Source organism: Callithrix jacchus, chromosome 9 (genome assembly GCF_049354715.1).
Source record: "Callithrix jacchus isolate 240 chromosome 9, calJac240_pri, whole genome shotgun sequence".
Classification (NCBI taxonomy): Eukaryota; Metazoa; Chordata; class Mammalia; order Primates; family Cebidae; genus Callithrix; species Callithrix jacchus.
In genome coordinates, this window is record NC_133510.1 from 33,309,218 (window position 1) to 33,336,242 (window position 27,025).

General features: G+C 37.0%; 1 protein-coding gene across 50 annotated transcripts in view; it reads right to left on the reverse strand.

Moving 5' to 3' along the window:
* Positions 1–27,025, reverse strand: part of PPHLN1 (periphilin 1) — a 164,777-nt gene that overhangs the window by 96,028 nt on the left and 41,724 nt on the right. For 22 of the 50 annotated variants that reach the window (XR_001913489.4, XM_078338890.1, XM_078338889.1 and 19 more), the window contains 2 exons: positions 13,029–13,193; positions 9,895–9,956 (listed from right to left, as the gene is read on the reverse strand). The exons of 7 other annotated variants lie outside the window; for them this stretch is intronic. Coding sequence is in view for 40 of the 43 variants with exons in the window: in XM_078338890.1 (XP_078195016.1) it covers positions 9,895–9,956; positions 13,029–13,193 (227 nt within the window). In the remaining 3 variants the exon portion in view is untranslated. The remainder of the gene's footprint in view (positions 1–9,894; positions 9,957–13,028; positions 13,194–27,025) is intronic. 21 more of the 50 variants (XR_013522701.1, XR_013522700.1, XM_078338894.1 and 18 more) reach the window with 1 other exon arrangement.

Here is a 27,025-nt window from a genome sequence, read left to right on the forward strand (position 1 = left end):
GGTTTTGCCACGTTGGCCAGGCTGGTCTCAAACTCCTGATTCCAAGTGATCTGCCCACCTCAGCCTCCTGAAGTACTGGGATTACAAAGCGTGAGCCACTGCATCCGACCACTAAGGTTTATTATAAGATCTCATAACTACAGGGAAAAAAAATGACTTGAAAACAACCTCATTCTATCTAAGTCACTAACTCTTGGTAGAGTATGGCATGTTTCTTTGATATAAAACAAAATAAATCCTAATATATTCTGAATTTCATCTATAAGCATGTTTTGTAAAAATAGATAATATAATCATGTGTAAATACAGAAACAAGATGAAATTTAAATAACTTTACTAGGCATGCCTAAACATGAAAGTGATCACTTTTGGAGTGGGGCGGGAGGGGGAGGCAGCGGGGAAAATGACAGAAAACTTAACACATTCTCTTTTCTTCCCTTAGCTGTTATTTAGTCCAGTTGTTTCCAATGATTGCGCATTTCCATTGGTAAAACACATTTGAATATAAACCACTAATACATGTATACTAAAGTTATAAAGTATATAATGTTCTATAACATGAAACACATAACAAAGTGAAAAAAAATAGCAAGAGTATACAATTCCACTGCCAGTAACAGGGCTGTGGAAGACGGTGTATAAGCAAGGTGGCCCAGTTTCAACCAGTGGTATTAAGCTGCAAAAAAAAAAAAAGGAAAAGGGAAAAAAAGGTGCTGGTGAGAGCAAGAAGGAAGACTCACAGGTTCAGAATAGTAACTACATTCAGAGGCGTGAACAAACACAGTGATGATCCTGGTGTCAGGTTTGGGGTTTGATTTTACCTTACCTACAAGGTTATAAATTAGACTGTCACTGTTTCATGAATCCAGCAAAAGACACAGGGCTCCTGGGTCAGAGAAAAAACTTTGCCACTCATAGCACAGCAACGCAAGCATAGGCATGCTTGTGTCAGTTTGCTCTGGTACCAAGTCCAGGGGCAATGTGATATAACCATAGATAAATGTGGCACATGTAGAGGGCTTGGGTCACAACTAAGGAACACTGAACTTAAGGAACCCACCATTTTTACACCAAGCAATAAGCAAGTCTGCTGTTTCACAAAGAGGGAGACATTACTCTGTCATTCTTCAAGATTGCTCAGTACAAACACATATCTGAGAACTACCCTGAATAATGAGTGACCAGGGTCTTGCATATTTTGGCAAGATGTACAAGAGTGCAAGACATCCATGGAGGACTCTCTCTCCCAACAACTGGGAGCTAGATTTCCCACAGATGGAAAAAAGGAGATAAAAATATGAAATAAAGGAAAAGGTATTGCCATGATCTTAGTCATGAATATACATAAACACTGTATAAAAATAAATGCAGAAGTTAACATCTGTGTGTGTGTGTGTGTGTGTGTCCAGATTCTTGGCTTCAAAAATCACTTTCCACTATAGAAAGCCTGTGCTCTGGCCAGGCGTAGTGGCTCACACCTGTAATCCCAGCACTTTGGGAAGCTGAGGTGGGCGGATCACAAGGTCAGGAGTTTGAGGCCAGCCTGGCCAACATGGTGAAACCCCATCTTACTAAGGATACAGAAAATTAGCAAATTAGCCAGGCGTGGTGGCACGTGCCTGTAATCCCAGCTACCAGGGAGGCTGAGACAGGAGAATCCCTTGAACCTGGGAGGTGGGCATTGCAGTGAACCTAGATCAGGCCACTGTACTCCAGGCTGGCCAAGCCTGGTAAGACTCTGTCAAATAAAAAAAAAGAAAGAAGAATGGGGCTGGGGAAGGGAGAGGGGGAGAGAAAGAGAGAGAAGAGAGAGAGAAAGAGAGGGAGGTAGGGAAAGGAAGCCAGCCTGTGCTGCTGAATTTAGAGCGAGGCAGAGAAGCGTAAGAAGAGACTGAAACATCTTGTGTCAGAAAGAGGTGACCAAAGAATGATGTGGACACATCAAAACAACACAGATGACCTTGGTTTGGCAATAAATTCTTAGATATAACACCAAAAGTATGAGTAACAAAAGAAAAAATTAGATAAATTGGACTTCATAAAAATTTTAAATGTGCATCAAAGAACATTATCAATAAAGTAAAAAGACAAGCAACAGAATAGAAGAAAAAACTGCAAATCATGTATCAGGTACAGTTTAATATCATACTCCTAAAATCCAACAAAAAGACAAACAACCCAATTTAAGAAAAATCAAAAAACTCAAAACAGACATTACTCCAAAGATATACAAATGACCAATAAGCACAAGAAATGATGTTAACCATCACTAGTCATCATTGTGAAAAATGCAAATCAAAACCACAATGAGATATGACTTCACACTCAGGATGGCTACACAGACACACACACACACACACACACAAAACACACACACGGACTATAATAAGCATTGGCAAGAATGTGGAGCAACTGGGAACCTTATACATTGCTAACAGGAAGGTAAAATGGTGCTGCCACTATGGAAAATGGCTTGGTGTTTCCTCAAAAAGATAAGGATAGAATTACTATACGATCCAGTAAATCCATTCTTATGTATGTACTTGAACTGAAAACAGGGACTCAAAAGAGATATTTGCATGCCAATGCTCCCTGTAGCATTATTCACAAAGCCAAAATTTGGAAACAACTCAAATGTGGGTTTCTGTACCCACTAGAATTGCATTAATTATATTCAACACTGTCAACAGAATGCTCATGAATTGTGCACTTAAAAATGGTTTAAATGGCATACTTTTTTATACTATGTATGTCCTGTCAAAAGAAAATATTTGGAAAACAAAACCAACCAACCAACCAACCACAGAAACTGACTTGAAGGGACTCTCACTGTCCAAATCTAAGCGTCAAAATAGTGACAGCAATGAATTAAAGCCCACTGAATAAAAAAGGAATCTATGAGTCCATACTTACACAAACAAAGTTTGATCTGTTTTAAGGGGGAAAACAGGTAAAGAGAAGGTTCTTCCTTACAACAGAATGCCAGCATAATGAATATAGAAAGAATGGGCTAATTACAAAACCACCCATTAAAACCCATCATATTTGTCTTAGTAGGGTTGGACTGCTGTAACTAAGTATCATAGGCTTAAACAACAAACTAATATTTCTCTTAGTTCTGAAAGCTGGGAAATCCAAGATCAAGGTACAGATCTGGTGCCTGGTAAGGACTTTCTTCTTGGTTTGAAGATAGTTGTCTTTCCATTGTATCCTCACATGGTGGAGAGCAAGCCCTTGTGTCTCTTCTTAATAAGGCACCAATCCCATTCATGAGGGATCCACCTTTATAACCAACTCTCACCTCCCAAAACGCCTAACCTCCTAATACTATCACAGTGGGGGTTAAGGTTTCAACATGTGAATTTGGGGGGGGGACATAAATACTATGTTCATAATATTAATTAATTCAGGCAAAATCATCAGTGGATGCTGAAACTAGCAGCTAAAGTGAGATTAAAAAAAAAATAGTACAATCACATAGGTTCAAAGTATCTCCATACAAAGCAGTTTCAGGGGGAAGGACAACTTAATAGCAAACAAGTGATAAAAGTCAACAATACCAGTAAGGGAACAAACCAACAACATGTGCAGCCTATAGGAAAAATTCAGCATCACTTCGGGAACTGTCCTGGCAAAAATATATAAACTAGACCTAATCTCTAATTATGAAGAAGCACTGGACAAATCTAAACTAAGAAACAGTCTAATAAAGAAAAAAAAATCTGCTCTATATTCATCTTGCAAAAAAACACTAAACCATAAACATCAAGGGAAGACTAAGGAGCTGTTCCAGATTGAAGAAGCCTACAAAAATATGATATATGAGCCCATATTAAATTTTTTTACTATAAAGCACATTATTGGGGGCATTTCTAGAGACATTAATGAAATTTCTAGTGAAGGGTTACAGGAGTTCTTTCAATTATTCTTGCCATTTTTCTTTTTCCTTTTTTTTTTTGAGACAGAGTCTCACTCTGTCTCCCAGGATGGAGTGCAATGGCATGATCTCAGCTCACTGCAATCTCCATCACCCGAGTTCTGAGTAGCTGGGACTACAGGTGTGCACCACCACACCTGGCTAATTTTTCTATTTTTAGTAGAGATGGAGTTTCGTCATATGGCCAGGCTGGTCTCAAACTCCTGACCTCAAATGATCTGCCTGCCTCAGCCTCCCAAAGTGCTGGACTTAACAGGTGTGAGCCATCACACCTGGTCAATTTTTGAAATCTTTTAATATTTTCTTCCTACAGTATGAAGAATCCTTGTGTACATCCCACTGACAAAAACAAAACGACTGACATGGCTTTCCTAATTGCTCAGAACATTACCAATAGATTCAACTATTCTTTCTGGATGGTTTACGATACATTTAATGTTTTGCTAAAACAGCTGTTTTCTAATCACAAAGTCTTTCAGGTAGGAAATCTTCAATGAGCCCACCTAATACAGAGAACAGCTTACAGAAGCCAGATAGATGCCAGGCAGTAAAAGCTACCGCTATTGTGATAGCATAAAATCGGAGACATTATTGAGGATACTCAGACATCAAGTGAAGACAAAGACAAGTGTGGACAGCACAAATACTCTCTATTCCCTGCTTCTTCTTCATAAAAATTATCTGTTTTGTTATTTAACATGTATAATTCATATTAAAATGCAGGCTACATGAAAACAGAGGCTTTATATTCCCAGAGACTAGAAGAGCATCTGACCTACCAGACACACAAGAAATATTTAATAAATGAATAAATATATCATACAGAATAAACTCCATACCCTGAAAATATAACTTGTTTTATGCCCACGGTATAGTTACGGAAGCTGATCAACTAATTAACCATTAATAATCAATGGATTTTAAAAGTGGAATTACAGTACAGGCAATATTGTGATTATGGAATAATTAGAATACAGTATGTCAGAATCTGGGTAAATTACTATGTATCAGAATCATGGGATACAGTTATGGTACTATTTAAAGGAAATTTCAAACTACTTACATTAGTAAATAAGAAAGAAAAATAACTATCCAAATTAAAATGTTAAGATTTTTAATTTAAAAAAAATGTGTCAGCATTTTTAGCAGGCAGAAGTTAAAATACATCTATATTAAATTTAAAATATCTGTTAAAATTTAAAATACGTATATAAACCCACTGACCCAGAAATTCTGCTTCCAGCAACTCTTCCCATAAAAACTAATGTACTGTTTTATGAAAATATTATGTATTAGAATTTACTGCAGCACTGTTTTGTACTGTAAACAGTGATCAGCTAAATTATTTGACATATCCTTACCGTGGACTATACGTGACTGTTGAAAAGACTCAATTCAGCCAGGAACAATGACTCACTCCTATAATCCCAGCACTTTGGGAGACCAAGGTAGGAGGATTGCTTGAGCCCAGGAGTTCAAGACCATCCTGGGCAATAAAGTAAGACCTTGTCTCCACAAAATAGTTAAAAAAAAAAAAAATTAGATGGGTGTGGTGGCATACACCTGTGGTCCCAGCTACTTGAGAGGCTGAGGCAGGAGGAATGCTTACTTCCACCTGGCAAATCAAGGCTACAGTGAGCCGTGATCACACCAGTGCACTCAAGCCTGGGCAGACCTTTGTCTCAAAACAAACAAAAACACTCAAACAATCAAAAGCCCTAAATGTTTATAAATATAGAGAAAAATAGAGAACTTACACCAAGACGTTAACATGAACATGACTGTGGGAATGACAGATTCATATATGTTTTTATTTCATTTACATAAAATTTTACATACATACACAAAATGCTTAAAAAAAAAAAGACAGGAAGAGAGGCCAGACACGGTGGCTCACGCGTGTAATCCCAACACTTCAGGAGGCCAAGGCAGATAGATAATGACATCAAGAGATCAAGACCATCCTGGTCAACATGGTGAAACCCCATCTCTACTAAAAATACAAAAATTAGCTGGGTGTGGTGGCATGCGCCTGTAGTCCTAGATACTCAGGAGGCTGAGGCAGGAAAACTGAAACCAGGAAGCAGAGGCTGCAGTAAGCTGAGATCATGCCACTACACTCCAGCCTGGAGACAGAGCAAAACTTCGTCTCCCAAAAAAAACTAAAAAACAAAAAACAAGACAGGAAGAGTAAATTAAAATTAACATAAAAACTGTTATTTTACAAACTGAAACCCACAATAGCAAAGATACAATCAACCTAAATGTCCATCAGTGGATGACTGGATAAAGAAAATGTAGTACATACACAAAATGGCATACTACTCAGCCGTAAAAAAGAATGAAATCATGTCTTCTGCAGCAACATGGGAACTGTAGGCCATAATCTTAGGTAAAACAACTCAGAAACAGAAAGTCAAAGACTGAACGTTCTCAGTTCTGAGTATTAAGTGGGAGCTAAATAATGTGTACATATGGACATAGAGAGTGGAATGAGAAACAGTGGAGACCTGGAAGGGTAGGAGGCGAGTGAGGGATAAGAAATTACTTAATGGGTACGATATACATTATCCAAGTGGTGGATACACTAACAACTCTGACTTTACATAATACATCCATATAACAAAACTGTACTTGTATCCATTAAATTTATATTAATAAAAAATAATTTAAAAATTAAGCTAAAATAGGCCGGGCGCAGTGGCTCACGCCTATAAGTCCAGCACTTTGGGAGGCCGAGGCGGGTGGATCACTAGGTCAAGAGATCGAGAACTTCCTGGTCAACAAGGTGAAACCCCGTCTCTACTAAAAATACAAAAAAAAATTAGCTGGGCATGGTGGTGCCTGTAGTCCCAGCTACTTGGGAGGCTGAGGCAGGAGAATTGCTTGAACCCAGAAGGTGGAGGTTGCGGTAAGCCGAGATAGTGCCATTGTACTCCAGTCTGAATTATAACAACGAAAATCCATCAAAAAAAAAAAAAAAATTAAGCTAAAATAAATTTCTTTGGAGATATTTCTTTGGAGGAGAAAGATAAGCCACTAGCTGATCTAATTTTTAAAAGTGTTTTACAATTCTGTTTTTCACACAGGTCTTAATTACATCAGATACTATTTAAATATATTAGGCTCCAATGTCATGTTTTTGAAATGTTCGTCCCAGCACACTATTTATTGAAAAGTTCATTCTTTCTCCACTGGATCTGTAATACCACTGTTACTATACCCCAACTCCAGATATATCTAGGTTCATTTGAAGATTCTGTTTCAGTGGTCTATTTCATATCAACAGTACAACACTGTTTACATCACTACAGCTTTATAATTATGCATATACTATATCTTAAGTCTTCACATCTTTTTCAAGGCATTTTTACCATTTAGTCCATTACTCTTTCGTATTAGTTTTAAAATCAACTTGTCAACGTCCATGCAAAATAAAAAAATAAACATCTTGGCCAGGTGCAGTGGCTCACACCTATAATCCCAGCACTTTGGAAGGCTGAGGCAGGCAGATTAAAAGGTCAGGAGATTGAGACCCTCCTGGCCAACATGGTAAAACCCTGCCTCTAAAAAAATAAAAATAAAAATAAATAAAATAAACAACTTGAATTTTTGAATGGAACCATACTGAATTCTCACCTTAATTTGAGAACTAACATTTATATGATACTGAGTCTTCCTAGTTAAGGATGTAGTGTTTCTTCTTTTACTCTGATTTACTTTTATTTCCTTTAGAAATGACTTGTAATTTCCTTGTATAGGCCTCATACACTTTTGGTGGGTTTATTCCTATTACTCAGTACAGTTTTATACTATAGTATTTTAAAAACAAATTTTCTAATTTATGCTAATAGTTGATTTTATTACACTGAACCTTGCTAATTTCCTAATAGTTCTTACAGTCTATAGACTTTCCTAGATTTTCTGCATAATTACATCATCTTTAAATAGCTGTGTTTTTCATTCTAATTCTTACAACTTATTTATTCTTCACTTTACTGTAGAGCTGTTAACATGCTGAGTGGAAGCAGTGACTAAGTGTCATTGTTTTGTTCTGATTATAAAGCAAATGTTTCTAACTTCACCATTCAGTACAGCAAATGCCCAAATACCTGGGCAAGGAAATTTGTCTTTCCATTCCCCGCTATTTTAATAACTACTTAGTGATGAATTTTATCAAAGCATTTTTTCGGCATCTTTTCATTGCTTCTTTTGGGAGAAACAGTCTGCCATGGGTTCTGAATGTCCCTCGATATATATGCCAAATTCTATATAAACAGCTATATATGCCAAATTCTAAGACCTACCTATCCACTGAACTGAACAGTTTCTGTAACTGGTTACAGAGAAGATTAAACAGGTTAAGGCGACCACAACGTGACTACTACGGCAGGTCACTCCCAGGGAAAGGAGGATTAACTTGCATTCTGCTTTCTATAAAAGGTACCAAGCTCTTGACCCTGGCTTCCTCAGCCACAGGGCATCCCACTGTGTGCATAGCCTCCATCTCTGCCTATCACATGGCCCGGTGAGATTTGGGAACAGGGAACCTGCACTACAATGCTGATCCTCCTGCTGATTGCTGTTCCGTGAATAAAAATCTTGTCAGCCGGGTGCGGTGGCTCATGCCTGCAATCTCAGGGAGATTTGGGAGGCCAAGGCAGGTGGATCACCTGAGGTTACGAGTTCGAGACCAGCCTGATCAAAATGATGAAACCCCTGCCTCTATTAAAAAATACAAAAAAATTAGCCTGGCATGGTGGCAGGCGCCTGCAATCCCAGCTACTCAGAAGGCTGAGGAAGGAGAATCCCTTGAATCTGGGAGGCAGATGTTGCAGTGAGCCAAGGTCACACCATTGCACTCCAGCCTGGGCAATAAGAGCAAAACTCTGCCTCAAAAAAAAAAGAAAAAAATCGGTCCTGCTCTGATCCGCTGAATCTTGTCTACTTTTGCCATCTATGGAATTGTGACAGTTGATGCCTTGTCACTCTCCATGAGACTGGGGTTCTTTTCTCTGACAGTTCATAAGAAATCTTTACAAGGTTCCTTTTACAACTTCCAATACCACCACTGTGATGTCATTTAAAAAACGAACAAAAACTATCAATAGATTTAAATGTGTCGATCATTTCCCCTTCACAACTACTCAATTAGATGCCCTGTATAAGTAATCAAAGCCAACAATGATTGAGCCCCTTGCAAACTGTGTTTCCTAAAAGAACATTACTAAGGAAACTGAGAGAATGCCTTATAATAGCAGAATTTGTAAGAACCCAAATATTTCCAGAATACTTCTGAAATAATGCCTTACTTCTAATTAAGCAAACCTATCAAATGAAATTCTAATTAAGCAAATCTCAAAATCCATACCACACATTAATAATTTAATAATTAACTTGCAAGACTATATCAATAGGGTTTTTTTGTTGTTGTTTGGTTTGCTTTGATTTGAGACAGAGTCTCACTCTATTGCCCAGGCTGGAGTATACTGGTGCTATCTTGGCTCACTGCAACTTCAACTCCTGGGTTCAAGGAATTCTCTTGCCTCAGCCTCCTGAGTAGCTGGGATTACAGGTGCTCACCCAGCTAAGTTTTTGTATTTTTAGTAGAGGCATGGTTTCACAATGTTGACCGCGCTGGTCTCAAAACTCCTGACCTCAAGTGATTTGCCGACCTCAGCCTCCCAAAGTGAGGAGATTATAGGCGTGAGCCACCACACCCAGCCCAAATATTTTAAATATATATTTTATGAGTTACAAAATGCTAAGAGGTATAGAACACCAGTTACCAGTGCTATCATACTGCATAGTTACAAAAAGAATATAATGCTTGTTGCTTTCAAAATTTGAAATCCCAGTAAAATTTCATCTATGTTTGAGTCTAGATTTCAACGGCAGATATACTGGTGAGTCAGATATCAAAGTACTTATGTACTTTGATATTTTTATCCTTTTACCTGTATTCAGGTTGCCTGCTTGCAGAATGATCATCTCTTGTCCATCTATAACCAGATTCATCCTGAAACATAAAAAAGCTACTTAGCTATTTATTTACATTATTTTGGACAAGTGGGATATATCTTACAATACTACAAAAAACTACGCTAAGTTTCCCTAAACTCCAACGCCATAAAAAGAAAAAAGATTCAGCAAGTCATTTATTTCAACAACTAAAACAGTGGACTGACTGAGAACCTGTGATACCATCTATCTCTATTAAAAGGCTTAAATTATTTCTTTGGTACTCAAACAGCCTAATTGCCAAAAATACATATATCAATATCACAACAGCTAAGGGCTATTTGAGGACAAAGTCTAAAAATTTAATAAAGCACACGTTTCTCAACCTCATATTTTCCCTACTGTTTAGTTTCCTTACCAATTTTCAGATTCAATCCCAATGAAAAACTTGCTACTTTCCCACTTTTCCTGTTCAAGTTTTATATTCTCACCTTATCTCCAATTAAAAACCAAACTGGAAACAATACAAGAAACTGTCATGTACAGATAATCTATATTAGAATAAGATTTAAATTTATTTAAACTTAAATAAATTTAATATTAATCAAATAAAGCACATTTTGTTCTCTAAAACAGACATATTTACAAAGGTGCATAAGAAAGAACCATGTAGCAATCCACACCCAATTACTTAAAAATTATACATAGAATCGGCTGGGCGCAGTGCCACACACCTGTAACCCCAGTGCTTTGGGATGCTGAGGCAGGTTTATCACTTGTGGTCAGGAGTTCGAGACCAGCCTGGCCAACATGGTTAAACCCTCTTCTCTACAAAAATACAAAAATTAGCCGGGCACAGTGATGTGCACCTATAGTCCCAGCTACTCAGAGGCTTAGGCGGGAAAATTTCTTCAACCCAAGAGGCAGAGGTTGCCCAGCCAAGATCACGCCACTGCACTCCAGCCTGGGCAACAGAATGAGACTCTGTCTCAAAAAATGAGTAAGATTATATATAGAATAATACAATATGCAAATTATGTATCAGGAAAACTGATTAAAATCAGTATCCTCTTCCTCCTCTTTAGCATCACATATCCTATTCTTATATAAATAAAATATCATCATTTTCTGTCTTAACATTAAATGTAAACAAAATTTAAAAAAGCAATAATAAAATATTAAATCAAGTAATTTGTTTGCATTACATAAATGAACTCTACATAAGAATTAGTATCATAAGAGTCTTAAGGATCACAAGCATGTTTGTTGTTTAAAGGGAATTTAAAGAAAAAATGTTACATACACAAAAGTATAAAGACAAATAATTGGTAACAATATTATAAAAAAAACTATCACTGAAGTTCTACTATGCTACAAGATTTTAGGGAAAAAAATCATTTTCATGAGGTTTCAAACACAAACTAGGGTTTTCACAAAAATGGTAACAAATGAGAGGGTACACTAAAATCTCAAACTTCACTACTACATAACTCATCCATGTAACCAAAAGTTATTTGAACCCCAAAGCTACTGAAATAAACAAAAATTTTAATAATAAATATGAGGACAACAAAAAAGCAGCATGACATTTAAAAACTGAATAAAGTAAAAATAAATCCTGTGAAGAGTAAGAAAGCTATAAAACCCCAAACTTTAGAAACTAACACGAGAAAACATTAGTCTCATTACCACTTTGGAATTGTTAGGGGTCACTATGATGCAGCAGTAAAAGAAACCAAACTTCCATACATATCCATCCTGAATAAATCACCTTAACTCCCTTTCTTCAAGCGTAAAGTATGGAAACTAATTCCAATAGCCAATGTGAGGTCAAATTTTTTTATACACAGGGTTTGAATACGTACTGTTAATTGCCATGTTATACAGCAGAAAAGGGGGGGAAAAGAGAAAAGGTAGGAAAACAACCTATCTGAGGAAAGTTGAAAACATGCAAGGTAGGACAGAGGAATCTGTCAAAGAACAGTATTAACTTCAATTACAAATCATTGCAACATTAAATACATACTTCTAGACTATTAAGAATGCTGAAGAGAAACAAGTTGTAATAGTAATAATAGCAGCTAACTTTTTTTTTTTTTTGAGACGGAGTCTCGCTCTGTCACCCAGGCTGGAATGCAGTAGCGAGATCACAGCTCACTACAACCTCCATCTCCCAGGTTCAAGCAATTCTCCTGCCTCAGCCTCCCAAGTAGCTGGGATTACAGGTGCCCACCACTACACCCGGCTGATTTTTGTATTTTTAGTAGAGACAGGGTTTTACTATGTTGGCCAAGCTTGTTGGCCAGGCTGGTCTCGAACTCCTGACTTCAGGTGATCCATCTACCTCGGCCTCCCAAAGTGCTAGGATTACAGGCGTGAGCCACTGTGCCCAGCCAGCTAATATTTTTTAATTGCTTCCTATGGCACAGTTTTGAGTGTTTTCTAATCTTAGTTAATAAATAGACTTTAGGCTGGGAGTGGTGGCTCATGCCCGTATCCCAGCACTTTGGGAGACTGAGGCGGGCAGATCACTTGAGGTCAGGAGTTCAAGACCAGTCTGGTCAACATGGTGAAACCCTATCTCTACTGAAAATACAAAAATTAGCCAGGCATGGTGGCATGCACTTACAATCCCAGATACTTGGGAGGGTGAGGCAGGAGAATCGCTTGAACCCAAGAGGCGGAGTCTGCAGTAAGCTGAGATTGCACCACTGTACTCCAGCCTGGGTGACAGAGCAAGACTCCATCTCAAAAAAAAAAAAAAAAAAAGTAGGTCACCTAGTAAGAAATGGTAACCACCTGCTCATCACTTATTAAGTACCAAGACAACAGATTACCTTTACATGGTTCTACAAATCCCTGCCAATTTAGGGGATTAAAGAAAAGCAGGCTGGTTGGAATTAATTTCATTTAGATAGTGCTACCCAGAGTGCTTACCTACTTTGTCCAGCACCCCATGATTCTTGACTACTAGTTGCCATCTGACAGCTCCAGCTGGCAATTCACATGAGAGCATCAAGCAGAAAGTGTTTATTCAACTGCTTTCATGGCCGTCACATAAATTTTTTTAATTACATTAATTTTAAACTTATAAGAAATAACAATTAGTACACGGGGGAAATTTACATACTCCTCTGTGAGGTGGACCACTTCTTCGATCATGAGAAAAACTGCGGCCCTCGTCATAGTCTCGGTAATCAACATGACTGTAATATCTATTGTAGCTTCCTTCACCAGGTCTGTCTAGCAGTGGTGGTTTCTTTGGCCCAATATTAACTAGTCTATTGTAGCCATCCTAAAACAGACAAAAAGAAATATATAAAAATCACTAATTTCTCTATTTGGCTTTGGAAAGGTTATAAAAAAAGCACAGGAGTTCTTATCCTTAAATAAGCTAAATGTAGAAACAAAAGCATTAATGAAATAACATAAACATAACTAATACTAAGGTCTTCACATGGATTAAAGGAAATCAAGTTGTTCAATGGAGAAAGCCAGGTGTTCAAAATAACATGCAGCAATGCGAAAACCAATCATAAGTAAAAGAAAAAATACAGTATTATCATTTTAATAAAAAATAAACTTAAGACAGAATGTTACAGTAGCTCTATCCCTAACTGCCTAAGAATTTTAGAAATAAAATCATGTAGGACAGCATACATATTTGGTCTGTGTTTGAACTACACTATTTAGAAAAAATATAATTTTTTTTTGCTATTTACACATGAGCAACAGCTAACAGGGAGATGACAGTGAGGCAAAATGATCAAAAGGAAACATTTTGCTATTTTTCCAGCAGTAATGGAGAGAGGAGAGCCTTTGACTTTACAGATCTAGAGGCAAAATAAAAGCTGACATAAAATTTGAACTGATTTTCAAAGTACTGCAATACGTTGTTCATGTTTTAAGAAATGAGTAGGTTTTTTTGTGAGACTTGGGGAACTGGACACAGAGAACATGTCTTAGGTTAGTAACTGCTATGAAATAACAATAGAAAGGAGAAGACAGCTACAGACCATATATCTGTAAATCTGGTCTTGGGCATTCATGGTACATATCAAATGAGATACATGCTAAAAAAAAAAAAAAAAAAAAAACTGTAAAGCCTGATTTAACACAAGATCAGTATGAGTTAACTAATCTGGAAAAAAATAAAACTTACAAAATATAAAGTTCAACATTCAGAGCTGTTTATCTATCAACCCAAGCCTGTAAAATGAAATTAATTCTAACACCTACCTCATAGCATTTTGAGGACTAAATGAGAAATGGAATGCAAAGTGTTTAGTACCGTGTTCAGGCATACACTAAGTGTTCAAAAAATGTTTGCTATATCGATTACTACTGTGCAAGTCTATGAAAAAAATATACCTCAAACTGTTTCCTTAAATTACTTCTTAGCCCTAATGACTACAACTATTCAATTGTTATGAAATGACTATATACCCTTCAAATCTCTCAATAGGTAGGAAATTTGTCAGTGGGTCAGGAAAAAAGTAAAATCAGTGGTTTATATTTATTTGAGAGCTTAAAAGATGTAACTAATTCTTCCCATGGGGATCTAAGATGGTTTCCTGCTTTAGTATGTTAGGTATTAATTATAAGATATATTCTACCTTTATAGAAAATATAATACACAAGTGAATATACTGACTCATTCTTCTACACACTACCTTTCACAGAGATTTCAATTAAATACTAAGCTGCTAAAAAAAAAACTGGCATTAAACCAAAATTAGTAAAATTACAATTTACAGCATTTCTAATTCAAAATTTGTCACTCACAGAATCAGAATAACAGACTTCTCCAAATTCCAATAAACCATAAAAGTCCATTACACAGGCTGGGCTTGGTGGCTCACACCTGTAATCCCAGCACTTTGAGACCAGCCTGACCAACATGGAGAAACCCCATCTCTGCTAAAAATACAAAAGTAGTCGGGCATGGTGGTTGGTGCATGCCTGTAATCCCAGCTACACCAGAGTCTGAAGCAGGAGAATCACTTGAACCCGGGAGGCAGAGGTTTGGGTGAGCCAAGACTATGCCATTGTACTCCAGCCTGGGCAACAAGAGCGAAACTCCGTTTGAAAAAATTAAATAAAATCCATTACACAATATCCTTTTTGTTTCTATATGTTTATTTGGAGGGATGGTGGGGTAAGTATGCATGCCTAAACACTTCTATGAATAGAGAGTTTATTATTTATAAAACATTTTGTACCTTTGTTCAAATGCCCCAGTTATTAGAAAGTTATTTGGGGATTATAAAATATATTTGGTAAAACTTTGGGAGACGTAACATTCAAATCACATTTAGTTACTTATTTTAAAAATTGCTTTACCAACTTAAGTAAATGAAAACAATCATTCTATAAGTTGTTTAAGTTCAGGCCAGTAATCCTAACACTTTGGGAGGCCAAGGCGGATGGATTACTTGAGGTCAGGAGGCTGAGATCAGCCTTACCAACATGGTGAAACCCCATTTCTACTTAAAAAAAAAAAAAAATAGCTGAGTGTGGTGGCACATGCCTATAGCCTGTAGTCCCAGCTACTCAGGAGGCTGAGGCAGGAGAATTGCTTGAACCCGGAGGCAGAGGTTGCAGTGAGTTGAGACTGAGTCACTGCATTCCAGCTGCGGTGATAGAGTGAGACTCCATCTCAAAAAACTAAAAAAAATATATAGGCCGGGTGCAGTGGCTCAAACCTATAATCCCAGCACTTTGGGAGGCCGAGGCGGGTGGATCACGAGGTCAAGAGATGAAGACCATCCTGGTCAACGAGGTGAAACCCCATCTCTACTAAAAATACAAAAATTAGCTGGTCATGGTGGTGTGCACCTGTAGTCCCGGCTACTCGGGAGGCTGAGGCAGGAGAATTGCTTGAACCCAGAAGGCGGAGGTTGCGGTAAGCCGAGATCGTGCCATTGCACTCCAGCCTGGGTAACAAGAGTGAAACTCCGTCTCAAAATATATATATATAAAAGTTGTCTAATCAGCAAAAGAAAAAAATAATCCAATGACAGCTCTTACACCTGGCTATAAGGACCAAATTGGTATTTTAAAAAAGAGTTCAAATATATGTACATTATACTATCTCTGCTACGTAGATACCTAATCTTAAAGAAAACTCCCTAGCTGTATGAAAATATCTAAAGAAACAAAGATGACTGCCAGAGCCTGTAACAAAGAAGGGCTGTATTTTTAAAAAGTTCATGTCTTATCCAGGTCCATTCAAGGATTTTTGTTCCTAATAAAATCCATGATGAGTGGCAAAGAATTCGAAATTTTCCTTTCAAAAAGATTTTTTTTTTTTTTTTTTTTTGAGATAGAGTCTCACTCTGTAGCCCAGGCTGGAGTGCAGTGGTGCAATCTTGGCTCACTGCAACCTACAGCTCCTAGGTTCAAGTGATTCTCCTGCTTCAGCCTCCGGAGTAGCTGGAATTACAGGTGCATGCCACCACACATGGCTAATTTTTGTATTTTTAGTAGAGACAGCGTTTAACGATATTGGTCAGGCTCATCTCGAACTCCTGACCTCCCGAACTAGGCCTCCCGAAGTGCTGCGGTTACAGGCGTGAGCCACCACACCTAGCGCTTTCAGAAAGATTACATTGTTGAAGTTCAAACAGTATTTTTATTACCTGCATTGCCAAACATGAATAGATATAATAATACTGTCTGAAATTCTTATGCAAATCTTACGTTAAGCTGTAAACACAAAATTGTCCTTTTTATATGCTAACACGGTTACACAGGCTTAAAGTACTACCAATGTTTGGAACCTCCATTTTAGAAAGATATTGGCAAAAGCAATTTAAGAATGGACAAGCACCATGAACAGGCATTTCTCCCAAAGAAGACATAAAAACGGCCAGCTCCCCAGTTGTAGGCAGCTGCCTAGGTTGCCTTGTACCTAGGCAAGTATTACACTGGGAGAACAGTAGCCAACAGCTGATTGGCATTCTGGCCCTGGTTCATCCCAACTCTGTTGACTACACTAGGATGCTAGCATAGTTGAAAAAAAAAATGGCCAGGTGGGCACAGCTGCTCACACCTGTAGTTCCAGCTACTTGGGAGGCTAAGGTGGGAGGATCCCTTGAGCCTAAGAGTTCAAGGCTGCAGCGAGCTGTGACTGGCAACTGCACTCCAGCCTAGGAAAACAGAGTGAGACCCCCATCTCCAGGTAATAATAATTTTTTCAAAAAAAGGTCAACAGGTATATGAAAAGGTGCTTGAATCAGTAACCATAAGGAAAATGCAAATTAAAACCACTATGAGATACTCCCTCACACCCTTAAGGATGGCTACAGTCAGAAAGACAAGAGATAATAAATGTTGGCGAGAGTGTGAAGGAAAGAGAACCCTAGTATACTGTTGGTGGGAATACAGATTAGTATAGCCATTATAGAAAACGGTATGGAAATTCCTAGAGAAAGTAAAAACAGAACTACCACATGACCCAGTAATTCCTCTTCTGAGTACTGTATACCTAAAGGAGATGAAATCACCACATGTTCAAGATATTCACATTTCCATGTTCATTGCAGCATTATTCACAGTTGCCAACTTTAGAAACAACTTAAATGCCCATGGACAAACAAATGGACCAAGAAAATCTGGCATATAAATATATTAGTAGATTATTCATCCTTATAAAGAAAGGGAGATATTGCCATTTACGACACATGGATGTAACTGAAGGACATTATGTTAGGTGAAATAACTTAGATACACACACAAAAAAATTGCATGATCTCATTTATATGTGGAATTAAAAAAAAAGTTCAAATACACAGAGATAAAGGATGAAACTGGTTACCATGGGTAGGGGAAGAAATGGGGAGATGTAAGTCAAGGAATACAAAATAGTTAAGTAGGATGAACAAGTCTAGAGATCTAATGTACAATATGAGGACCAAAATTAGTAAAATTCTATTGCATTGGAAATTTTGGGGAAATATACAAATGTTAGGTGTTCTTATCACACAATAAGGTAACTATGTGGGATGATGAATATGTTTGTCTCCTTCACTACAGTAACCACCGTACTATGAATATGCATCCATGTGTATCTGCACTTATATGTATCCCATAACATCATACTGTAAATCTCAGATATACACAATAAAATTTATGTTAAAAACAAATAAATCAAAATAAAACATGGAAAGAAAAAAAGAGGAAAATACCTTGGAAAACAATAGCACCATAACAAACCAGAAATAAAAATTATGATTTATAAAGAATGCCTTAGAAGGTTAATAGGGTCATTTTCAATTAATCAAAAAATAAATTCAATGGAGTTGAAACATTTCTATTATTTCAAATGCAGATATTTCAAATCTTGAATTTGGATATAAAACCTCAATTTACCTAAATGAAAGTTACCAGGAGAAAGAAAATAAAATCGATTTAAAAAATAAAAATCTCAATTTACTCAATCAATATCAATTTTTACTTCTTCTGTTTATTACTTAAAATATCTACACACTCATGTAGATACTGACTTATGTATCTACATGTTAATGATTATCCTTATTAAAAAGATCAGAACTTTCTGTAGATGTTACTAGAATTTCCAAAAAAGATGCATAGAATTTATTGAATTTGCTACTCCAAAGTTAGTATTAATGGTATGATCAGTCAGACCAAAATTAAAAACTATATGTAGCTCATTTAACAGAAAAGGTCTGTCTACTAATAATTTAATCTGACAGGATATTTAAAAAAAATTCCACATAAATTTAAATACTTTTTTTGGAAAGTTATACTTCAGTGAAATCTAATCTTTCAAATCTGTCATTATCTTAGGGGTGACAACTCACTCCTAAGGTTACTACTGCAAGAGAATCTCTAAGTGTGTGTAATAAGAATTCTTCAGTTTGCATATGCAGATGAGAATCTGGTCAGAATAAAATATCTAGTTTTCCAATTTAAAAATCTGAAATAATTTTATTAAAAAAATAAGCAGCTTTTTTTTTTTTTTTTAAGACGAAGCCCAGGCTGGAGTGCAGGGGCACGATCTCGGCTCACTGCAACCTCTGCCTCCTGGGTTCAAACAATTCTCTGCCTCAGTCTCCCGAGTAGCTGGGCTTACAGGCACCGGCCATCACACCCAGCTAATTTTTGTATTTTTAGTAAAGACAGGGTTTCATCATGTTGGCCAGGCTGGTCTTGAACTCCTGACCTTGTTATCCACCTGCCTAGGCCTCCCAAAGTGCTGGGATTACAGGCATGAGCCACCACACCTGGCCTCAGCTATTTCTTCATTTGCTATACATTCCCATATAACTATCTGTTATGGGAAATGCTTTCATTTTAATAAGTAAAAGCACCAAGTTGATGGTTTTTATTTGATTTGATATGAAAATCTCTATCAAATTGTTCACACTGGTTGGACACAGTAGCTCACGCCTGTAATCGCAGCACTTTGCAGGGCTGAGGCATGCAGATCAGCTGGAGGCCAGGAATTTGAGACCAGCCTGGCTAACACAGTAAAACCCCGTCTCTACTAAAAATATACAAAATTAGACAATAGTGGTGAAACACAGCTGTAATCCCAGCTACTTGGGAGGCTGAGGTACAAGAACTGTCTGAACCTGGGAGGCAGAGGTTGCAGTGAGCTGAGACTTGTGCCACTGCACTCCAGCCTGGGCAACAGAGCAAGACTCTTTCTCAAAAAAATAAATATATAAATAAATTCCACACTGATATTAAATCTCATAATCAACTAGGTACAAATTATGTGGATTACCATCTTTCTTTAAAAATATTTCTTTTCCAATATATTATTAAAATGTACTGATTTTAACAGAAAATCATTTAATTTAAAATGAAAGTACTAATATAAATGTATTAAGCCCATCCCCGCCAAACATTTTTATCCTCTAGTGACACATACTGAAATACTTATTGACATTTGAAGTGTAGTATCACGATTTACTTCAAAATAATCTAGCTGATAATTGATTTCTCCTTTGGGAGTTTATTACATTAATGTCTATTACTGTGTGCTTGACGTTCCCCCTTATAAAATACCACCAACAACTAAAATACACTAATCTACCAAAGAAGTAAGTAAATACACTGGTATATGTAAATAATCAACGCCAATACATCACAATCAACTTACAATGCAAATGTAAGCCTACAGAAACCTTACTGGTCTTATTTACTGCTCTATTCCCAGCATCTGGAACACTATCAGGCACACAGTAAACATCATATCCATAATATATATTATAACCTGCTATCTCAAATTTATTGTACTTCTGGCATCACATTTTTATATACAGAAATGTACCATACAAACCATATCTAACTAAAATATTCTATTACATAGGCTGGTAGGCTTTTGCTTTCATAAGCTTGTGATTTCCTAACTCTGATCTCTATAGTCTATGACACGCATTTCCATTGTAGCACTTGTTGATTTATTTCATTCACTGATTCTTCAATGAAATATTGGTGCTTCTAAGTCTTTCCAATGCCTTTTGGTGACAATGGGTCAAAAAGATGAAAACTGATACTGACCCAAAGAGCTAAGACATGTTATTAGAGAATGTAGCCAAGAACTGATCACATTTCTTCCAAAAATGGTGACAAGAAGAAGAAAGTAAAACACCTCCTAGGGCAACTCTACACAAGAGAACCTTACTGAATCAAATTCATCAAACACTTTTTTTTACATTTCATGTAATTTTCCCATTTAAAAAAACTACTAAAAAATTACACATTAGCTAATAATAGGTATGCTTGAGTAGTTAATGGGAAGGATACTGATGTCCACAATTTACTTTAAAATGTATTGAAAAACTAAATGGATTAATAGGATATATAAATACATGATAAATCAAGGTTAGTAAAATGTTAATAGTTGAATCTAAATGGTAAATGTATATGAATGGTCACTAGCATATGAATGGTCATTATGAAATTCTTTGACTGCTGTATGTTTGAAAACTTTCATAATAAAATATTGGAAGTTGTACTTACATGGGAAAATTTACATGAACACTGATGACTGTATAAAACAATAATAAAATGTGGGCATAAAAGTTAATATTGCCCAGAATATAAACTGCTTGTATTCTGATCCTAATTTCCAAACTTTACAACTTTTAAAAATTCTGAAACTGGAACTTCTCTCCCATTTTCAAATGAGCCAATGGAAAAATCAACATTTGATATTGCATCTTCATATTACCTATCTGTTCCCCAACAGACTAAGAAGTTTGACCCCTGTAACTGGAAGTTTACATGTATTTAAAAGCCATTCTGGGCCAGCATGGTGCCTCATGCCTGTAATCCCAACAATTTGGGAGGCCAAGTTGAGAGGATCACTAAAGCTCAGGAGTCTGAGGCTGCAATGAGCTAGGAATGCTCCACTGCACTTCGGCTGGATGACAGAGCAAGACCCTGTGTGTATGAATGAATGAATGAATGAATGAATGAATGAATGCCATTTTGCCACAAAATTTGATAAAGATTAAGAAATCAGATAACTAAGCTCACAGAAATTATAGGTTTAAAGACAGAAAGCATGCTTTAAAAACAAGAGCTTTGGCCAGACATGGTGGCTCACGCCTGTAATCCTGGCACTTTGGGAGGCTGAGGTGGGTGGATCACCTGAGGTCAGGAGTTCAAAACCGGCCTGGCCATCATGGTGAAATCCCATCTTAATTTAAAAAAAAGAAAAAAAAAAGAGCTTTAGCTGGGCACGGTGGCTCATGCCTGTAATCCCAGCACTTTGGGAGGTCGAGGTGGGTGGACTGCAAGGTCAGGAGTTCGAGAACAGCCTGGCCAATATGGTGAAACCCCATCTCTATGAAAAATACAAAAATTAGCCAGGCATGGTGGCAAATGCCTGTAGTCCCAGCTACTCGGGAGGCTGAGGCAGGAGAATTGCCTGAACCTAGGAGACAGAGGTTGCAGTGAGCCAAGATCGCACCACTGCTCTCCAGCCTGGGTGACAGAGTAAGACTCCATCTCAAAAAAAACAAACAAGAGCTTTACAGGTATCTAGAAGTGTAGATATTCTGTGATGATTGATTTCCTTCCTACAGAAGAAGTATATATATTTATATAAAGAGTCTCTGTAGTGCACATCTGTGAACTTAAGTTCAATGCACCTATTCGAGTTTAAGGCCAAATAAAAATTTCTGTGAAAGCCCCTTATAAAAGTGACTTGCTATTTACACAAAGAATTTAAAAGAGTACCATAAAGTGCTAAAATAATGACTGTACATTTGTTAAGCTGTACACCGAGGTTATGATTGCCGAAAACTCAAATCAAGTACAATTTAACATTAAAACCAAAGTATATTAGTGTTCAATTGTCTTTTCAGGTTCATCAAGGCTAGACACTCAGAAAACAGCTGCTCTTATCAATGAGGTCATTCTACTACAGAAGGTACCTTCCCAACAGTCATCACTTCATATTACACTTTATATCACATCTAGTAGTTCTTCAAATACATTGCTTTTGTATCAGAATTGATCACAAATGGGGCAAAGGGTATAGTAAGAAAAAAAGGGAGAGGCTGGGCGCAGTGGCTCATGGCTATAATCCCAGCACTTTGGGAGGCTGAGGCAAGTGGATTACCTGAGTTTAGGAGTTCGAAACTAGCCTGGTCAACATGGTGAAACCCTGACTCTACTAAAAATACAAAAATTAGCTGGGCATGGTGGCAGGAACCTGTAATCCCAGCTACTCAGGGAGGCTGAGGTAGGAGAATCACTTGAACCTGGGAGGCAGAGGTTACAGTGAGCTGAGATTGCTCCACTGCACTTCAGCCTGGGCAAATAGAGACTCTTTCTTAAAAAAAAAAAAAAAAAAAAGAAGAAAACGGACAGAAATGCAGTAAAATTGTTTTTTGATACAGAACAGAACTCAAATATACAAAACAAAATAGAATGTTACCTTCCTCTATTCCAGCCACTAGCGACAGTAGGTTATCAACTTAACTGGTTTTATATTTTGGAAAAACAAATCTGTCTTTTCAAAACTTTTAAGGTATGACATACATACAAAAAAGTGTACAAATCACAAATGTATTGCTGGATAAATTTTCATAAGATGTAAGATAAATTTTCACCCAGATTAAGAAAGAGAATATTCCCAACACAGCAAAATCATTTATTATGTAGTCTCCCAGTCACTACTACAGAAACCACTTTCCAATCCAGTTTCTCCTGTTTTGGAATGTTACATAAAATAAAACATGCAGAATAAACTCTTATGACTGACTTATTTAATACTATGTTTGTTAAGTTTATCCACATTGTTACACCTGGCAGTAACCTATTTATTCTCATTGCTGTATTTTGTAAGCAATTAATTTATTAACTTTACTGTTGGACATCTGGTTTGTTGCCAGTTTGAAGCTCTTACAAATAATGCTGCTTATAAACTTTCTCATACACATCAATATGACATGCTAATATGGTTTTTTTAAATAACATTAGATTCTCTAACCAAATATTCTTAAACTTTTTTTTTTTTTTGAGACAGGATCTCCCTCTGTTGCCCAGGCTTGAGCACAGTGGCACAAAACACGGTTCACTGCAGCCTCAACTTCTTGGGCTCAAGCAATCCTCCTGCCTCAGCCTCCCAACTAAGTGGGACTACAGGCATGCACCATCATGTGTGACTAATTTTTAAATTTTTTTGTAGAGACAGGGTCTCCTTTGTTGCCCAGGCTGGTCTCAAACTCCTGGGCTCATGTGATCCTCCCACCTCAGACTCCCAAAGTGTGAGATTAGAGGCATAAGCCACTGTATTCAGCCTTAAACTTTTAATAAGTTATGTTTTTATTAGATTGAAAGTAAGCAAGTATAACTATTTACATTTCTAGTTCGATTACTTTAATCCAAAGACTCAGTGGGTCCACTAAATCAGATGTGAATATAAAATTGCTTTTTCAACTAACTTTAGATAACTACATAAGAACAACAGCTATATCTGTGACTTTGTTACCAACAAAAATCACAGATAATTTTATATAATATTACAGCTAGCTGTTACAGGTATTGCAAAATATCATTCATAACACTCATCGTTACTTTGAAATTATAGCAATGAAAGCCCCACCACTAGCTTTTGATATTTAATGACCTACTAAAAAAAGTCTCTATTACTGTATCACAAATTTGGTTTTTAATAATTTGATAATTATTATCAAATGTAAGTGTACTTAGTTCTGAGCATTTTATTTATAGGTTTAAAAATGTTATTCTGAGAGAGATCCATAAGCTTCACCAGACTGCTAAAGGGATCCACGGTACAAAAAAAAGGTTAAAAATCTATGATTTATTTAACTAAGATGTAGGTGTAACACAGAAGGCATAGGGGATAATTTTCAAGAGCCATGTAAGGGGTTTAACATATTGAGGAAAAGAAGAGGCTTTAAATTACTAATCAAAATAAGGCCAATCCTAACTTGGGAAAGTGGGATATGGAAATACAGAAAGAAGGATTTGTATAAACTAGGGGAGGCTGACTGAGGGAACAGAAAGATCAATCTAATGGAATTGAAGAAAAAGGAGAGGAATGAACCTGTACAAGGTCTACGCAGGTCCTGTGCTCTCAAAAAGAGAAAAACAATCTAAGCCCCCATGAGGAATCAAGCAGCCAGATAACTTAAGGAAGTAAGATTTACCGTTAGGCATTTAAGGGACATCTGAATACATCTAGTCTGATTTTAAGGACAATTGTGTTATAAAACATATCTCCCTACCTGCTTGCTATTGATAAAATTATTTTATGAGGGATAAGAAGCCTCTGTTTCATATTTACACAAACAGATAGTATTAAATGAAAATGTTTGGTTTTGTTTAGATTTTTCCACAGTGTACTGATTCATTGAAGACTTCCATCACCTGTCATGTTGACCTCAACTCTTGTCACTATCAATGACTTCAATCTTCATATACATCTGTATTTTTTAAATTCTGCATGTAAGAATCACTTGAACTTCTAAACAATATTGAGGTCCACATCACACCCACAAAGATAAGTTAATTATCTAAGATGGGGCCCATACAGTGGTACTGAAGAGCTCTCTAAGAAATTTTAATGTACAGCAAGGATTGAGAGCTTCTGATCTAAACCACAAATCCAAAGTCTATCCTAAAAGTTTCCTTGCTCTCAACTCCAATAACTTGCACTAGCTCTCTATTCTCACTGTTACACACTGAACTTCACTCAAAACCGTTGCATCTTGGAAATCCCACACTCTAAAATACCGATTGCCTATCGTTCTGCCACACTAAAGCTTTTCCCATACCATATGGTGTATTAATTTAGTAATTCTCTGGGTCAGCACTTAACAATATCCTCATCTCCCTGGGTCCACTACTCCTCTTAAAATCTAAAATCGATACAATAAACTGCTTTCCCAGGCCCCAAAGTAATAAAGCACACATTCCTACTGACTGGTGCCCAGCTGATGGCATAACCATACAGAAAATTCTTTTAAGTATTTTCAAAACACAGAATTTAAAATTCCTAACAGGGTTGAGCGTGGTGGCTGACACCTGTAATCCCAGCACTTTGGGAGGCCAAAGCGGATAGATCACTTCAGGCCAGGAGTTTGAGACCAGCCTGGCCAAACATGGAAAAACCCTGTCTTTACTAAAAATACAAAAATTGGTGGGGTGCAGTGGCAGTGTCTCATGCCTGTAATCCCAGCACTTTGGGAGGCCAGGTGGGCAGATTACTTGAGGTCAGGAGTTCGAGATCAGCCTGGCAAACATGTTGAAACTCTGTGTCTACTAAAAATACAAAAATATACTGGCGGGCACCTGTAATCCCAGTTACTTGGGAGGCTGAGGCAAGAGAATCATTTGAACCTGGGAGGTGGAGGTTGCAATGAGCCGAGATCATGCCACTGCATTTCAGACTGGGCAACAAAAGTGAAACTCCATGAAAAGAAAAGAAAAGAAAAAATTCCCAATGGGATAGATCCTTGGCAGAGTGGTGGAGGAGAGAGGGGAGATAAAGAAAAAAGTCATCCCTTTTCCTATCCCTGTATTTCTTTGTCAGATTTACCTACAGGTAAACTACAGAATAACCTTATCAAGTAAAAAATATAAATAAAAACATTGGATTTTGATTAAAAACATACAATCTACGACTTAACCTGGAAAGAAATCACATATAGTAATAATTAAGTCTGGCCATCCTAAAGTATAGTGGGCATCTTTATTTTTTCCACCTTAAATCATTTTAAATCAACGCCAACCTGGGCTGTAATCCAGGACAACAACAAACCTAAAGATGATACCACCCATCTGACTGGGCTATAGTCTTAAATGATATGTAAGTAAAAAATAACTAATGTAGAAATAAATATTTGTGGCTTTTGAAGGTACATAATGAATCTATATTTATATACCACCACCATAACCTCAGTCCCTTGGTGCTTAGAATGAGTCTGTGCAAAAGTTTAAGTTAGCTTCTTGATCTTCCCCAAACGTTCCTTTAGACCTCTATAGGGGATAATGGGGGGGTCAGTACACATATTCATTCAAATAAATATTAAGCTTCTATTACCTGACAAGTACTAGATGTAACACTGGAAATAGTAAACAAAACAGCAAGCTCTTTGGGCTTAGAAAACACTGGGCTCAAAATTCTGAATTCCCAGAGCAACAAAGAGACAAGAAGTAGGACAGCACACCAGAAGCTGCCTGCCTGTCTGCCCCAGAGCCTCCAGGCATTCTTACTCACCAGCCAAACTGCCTGATCACAGAACAGCACACCAGCAGGAATCCTAACTAGGGATATTAACAAGTTTCCACTATAGGAAGAGAGTTCTGCTCTCTTAAAATGAAAGCCTATTTTTAGAATTTCATATATTCAATTTGCAACATGTTAAGGAATATAGAAAAAAAACAGTTAACAGCCAATAGCAGGAACAAGTACTCAAATACTTCTTTATTAACTCATGGTATAATCTTTATAAAATCTGTAATTTTGTTCACAAATTAAATTCAATATAAATCCTTCAGTTTAGAAATTTAAACAAGAAATACAAATAATAAGTTTTCTCCTTAAATGTCTTTATTTTCGAACTTATAAAAGATAAGCTTGACCTCTTTTGCAATCTACACTGGTAAATTTCT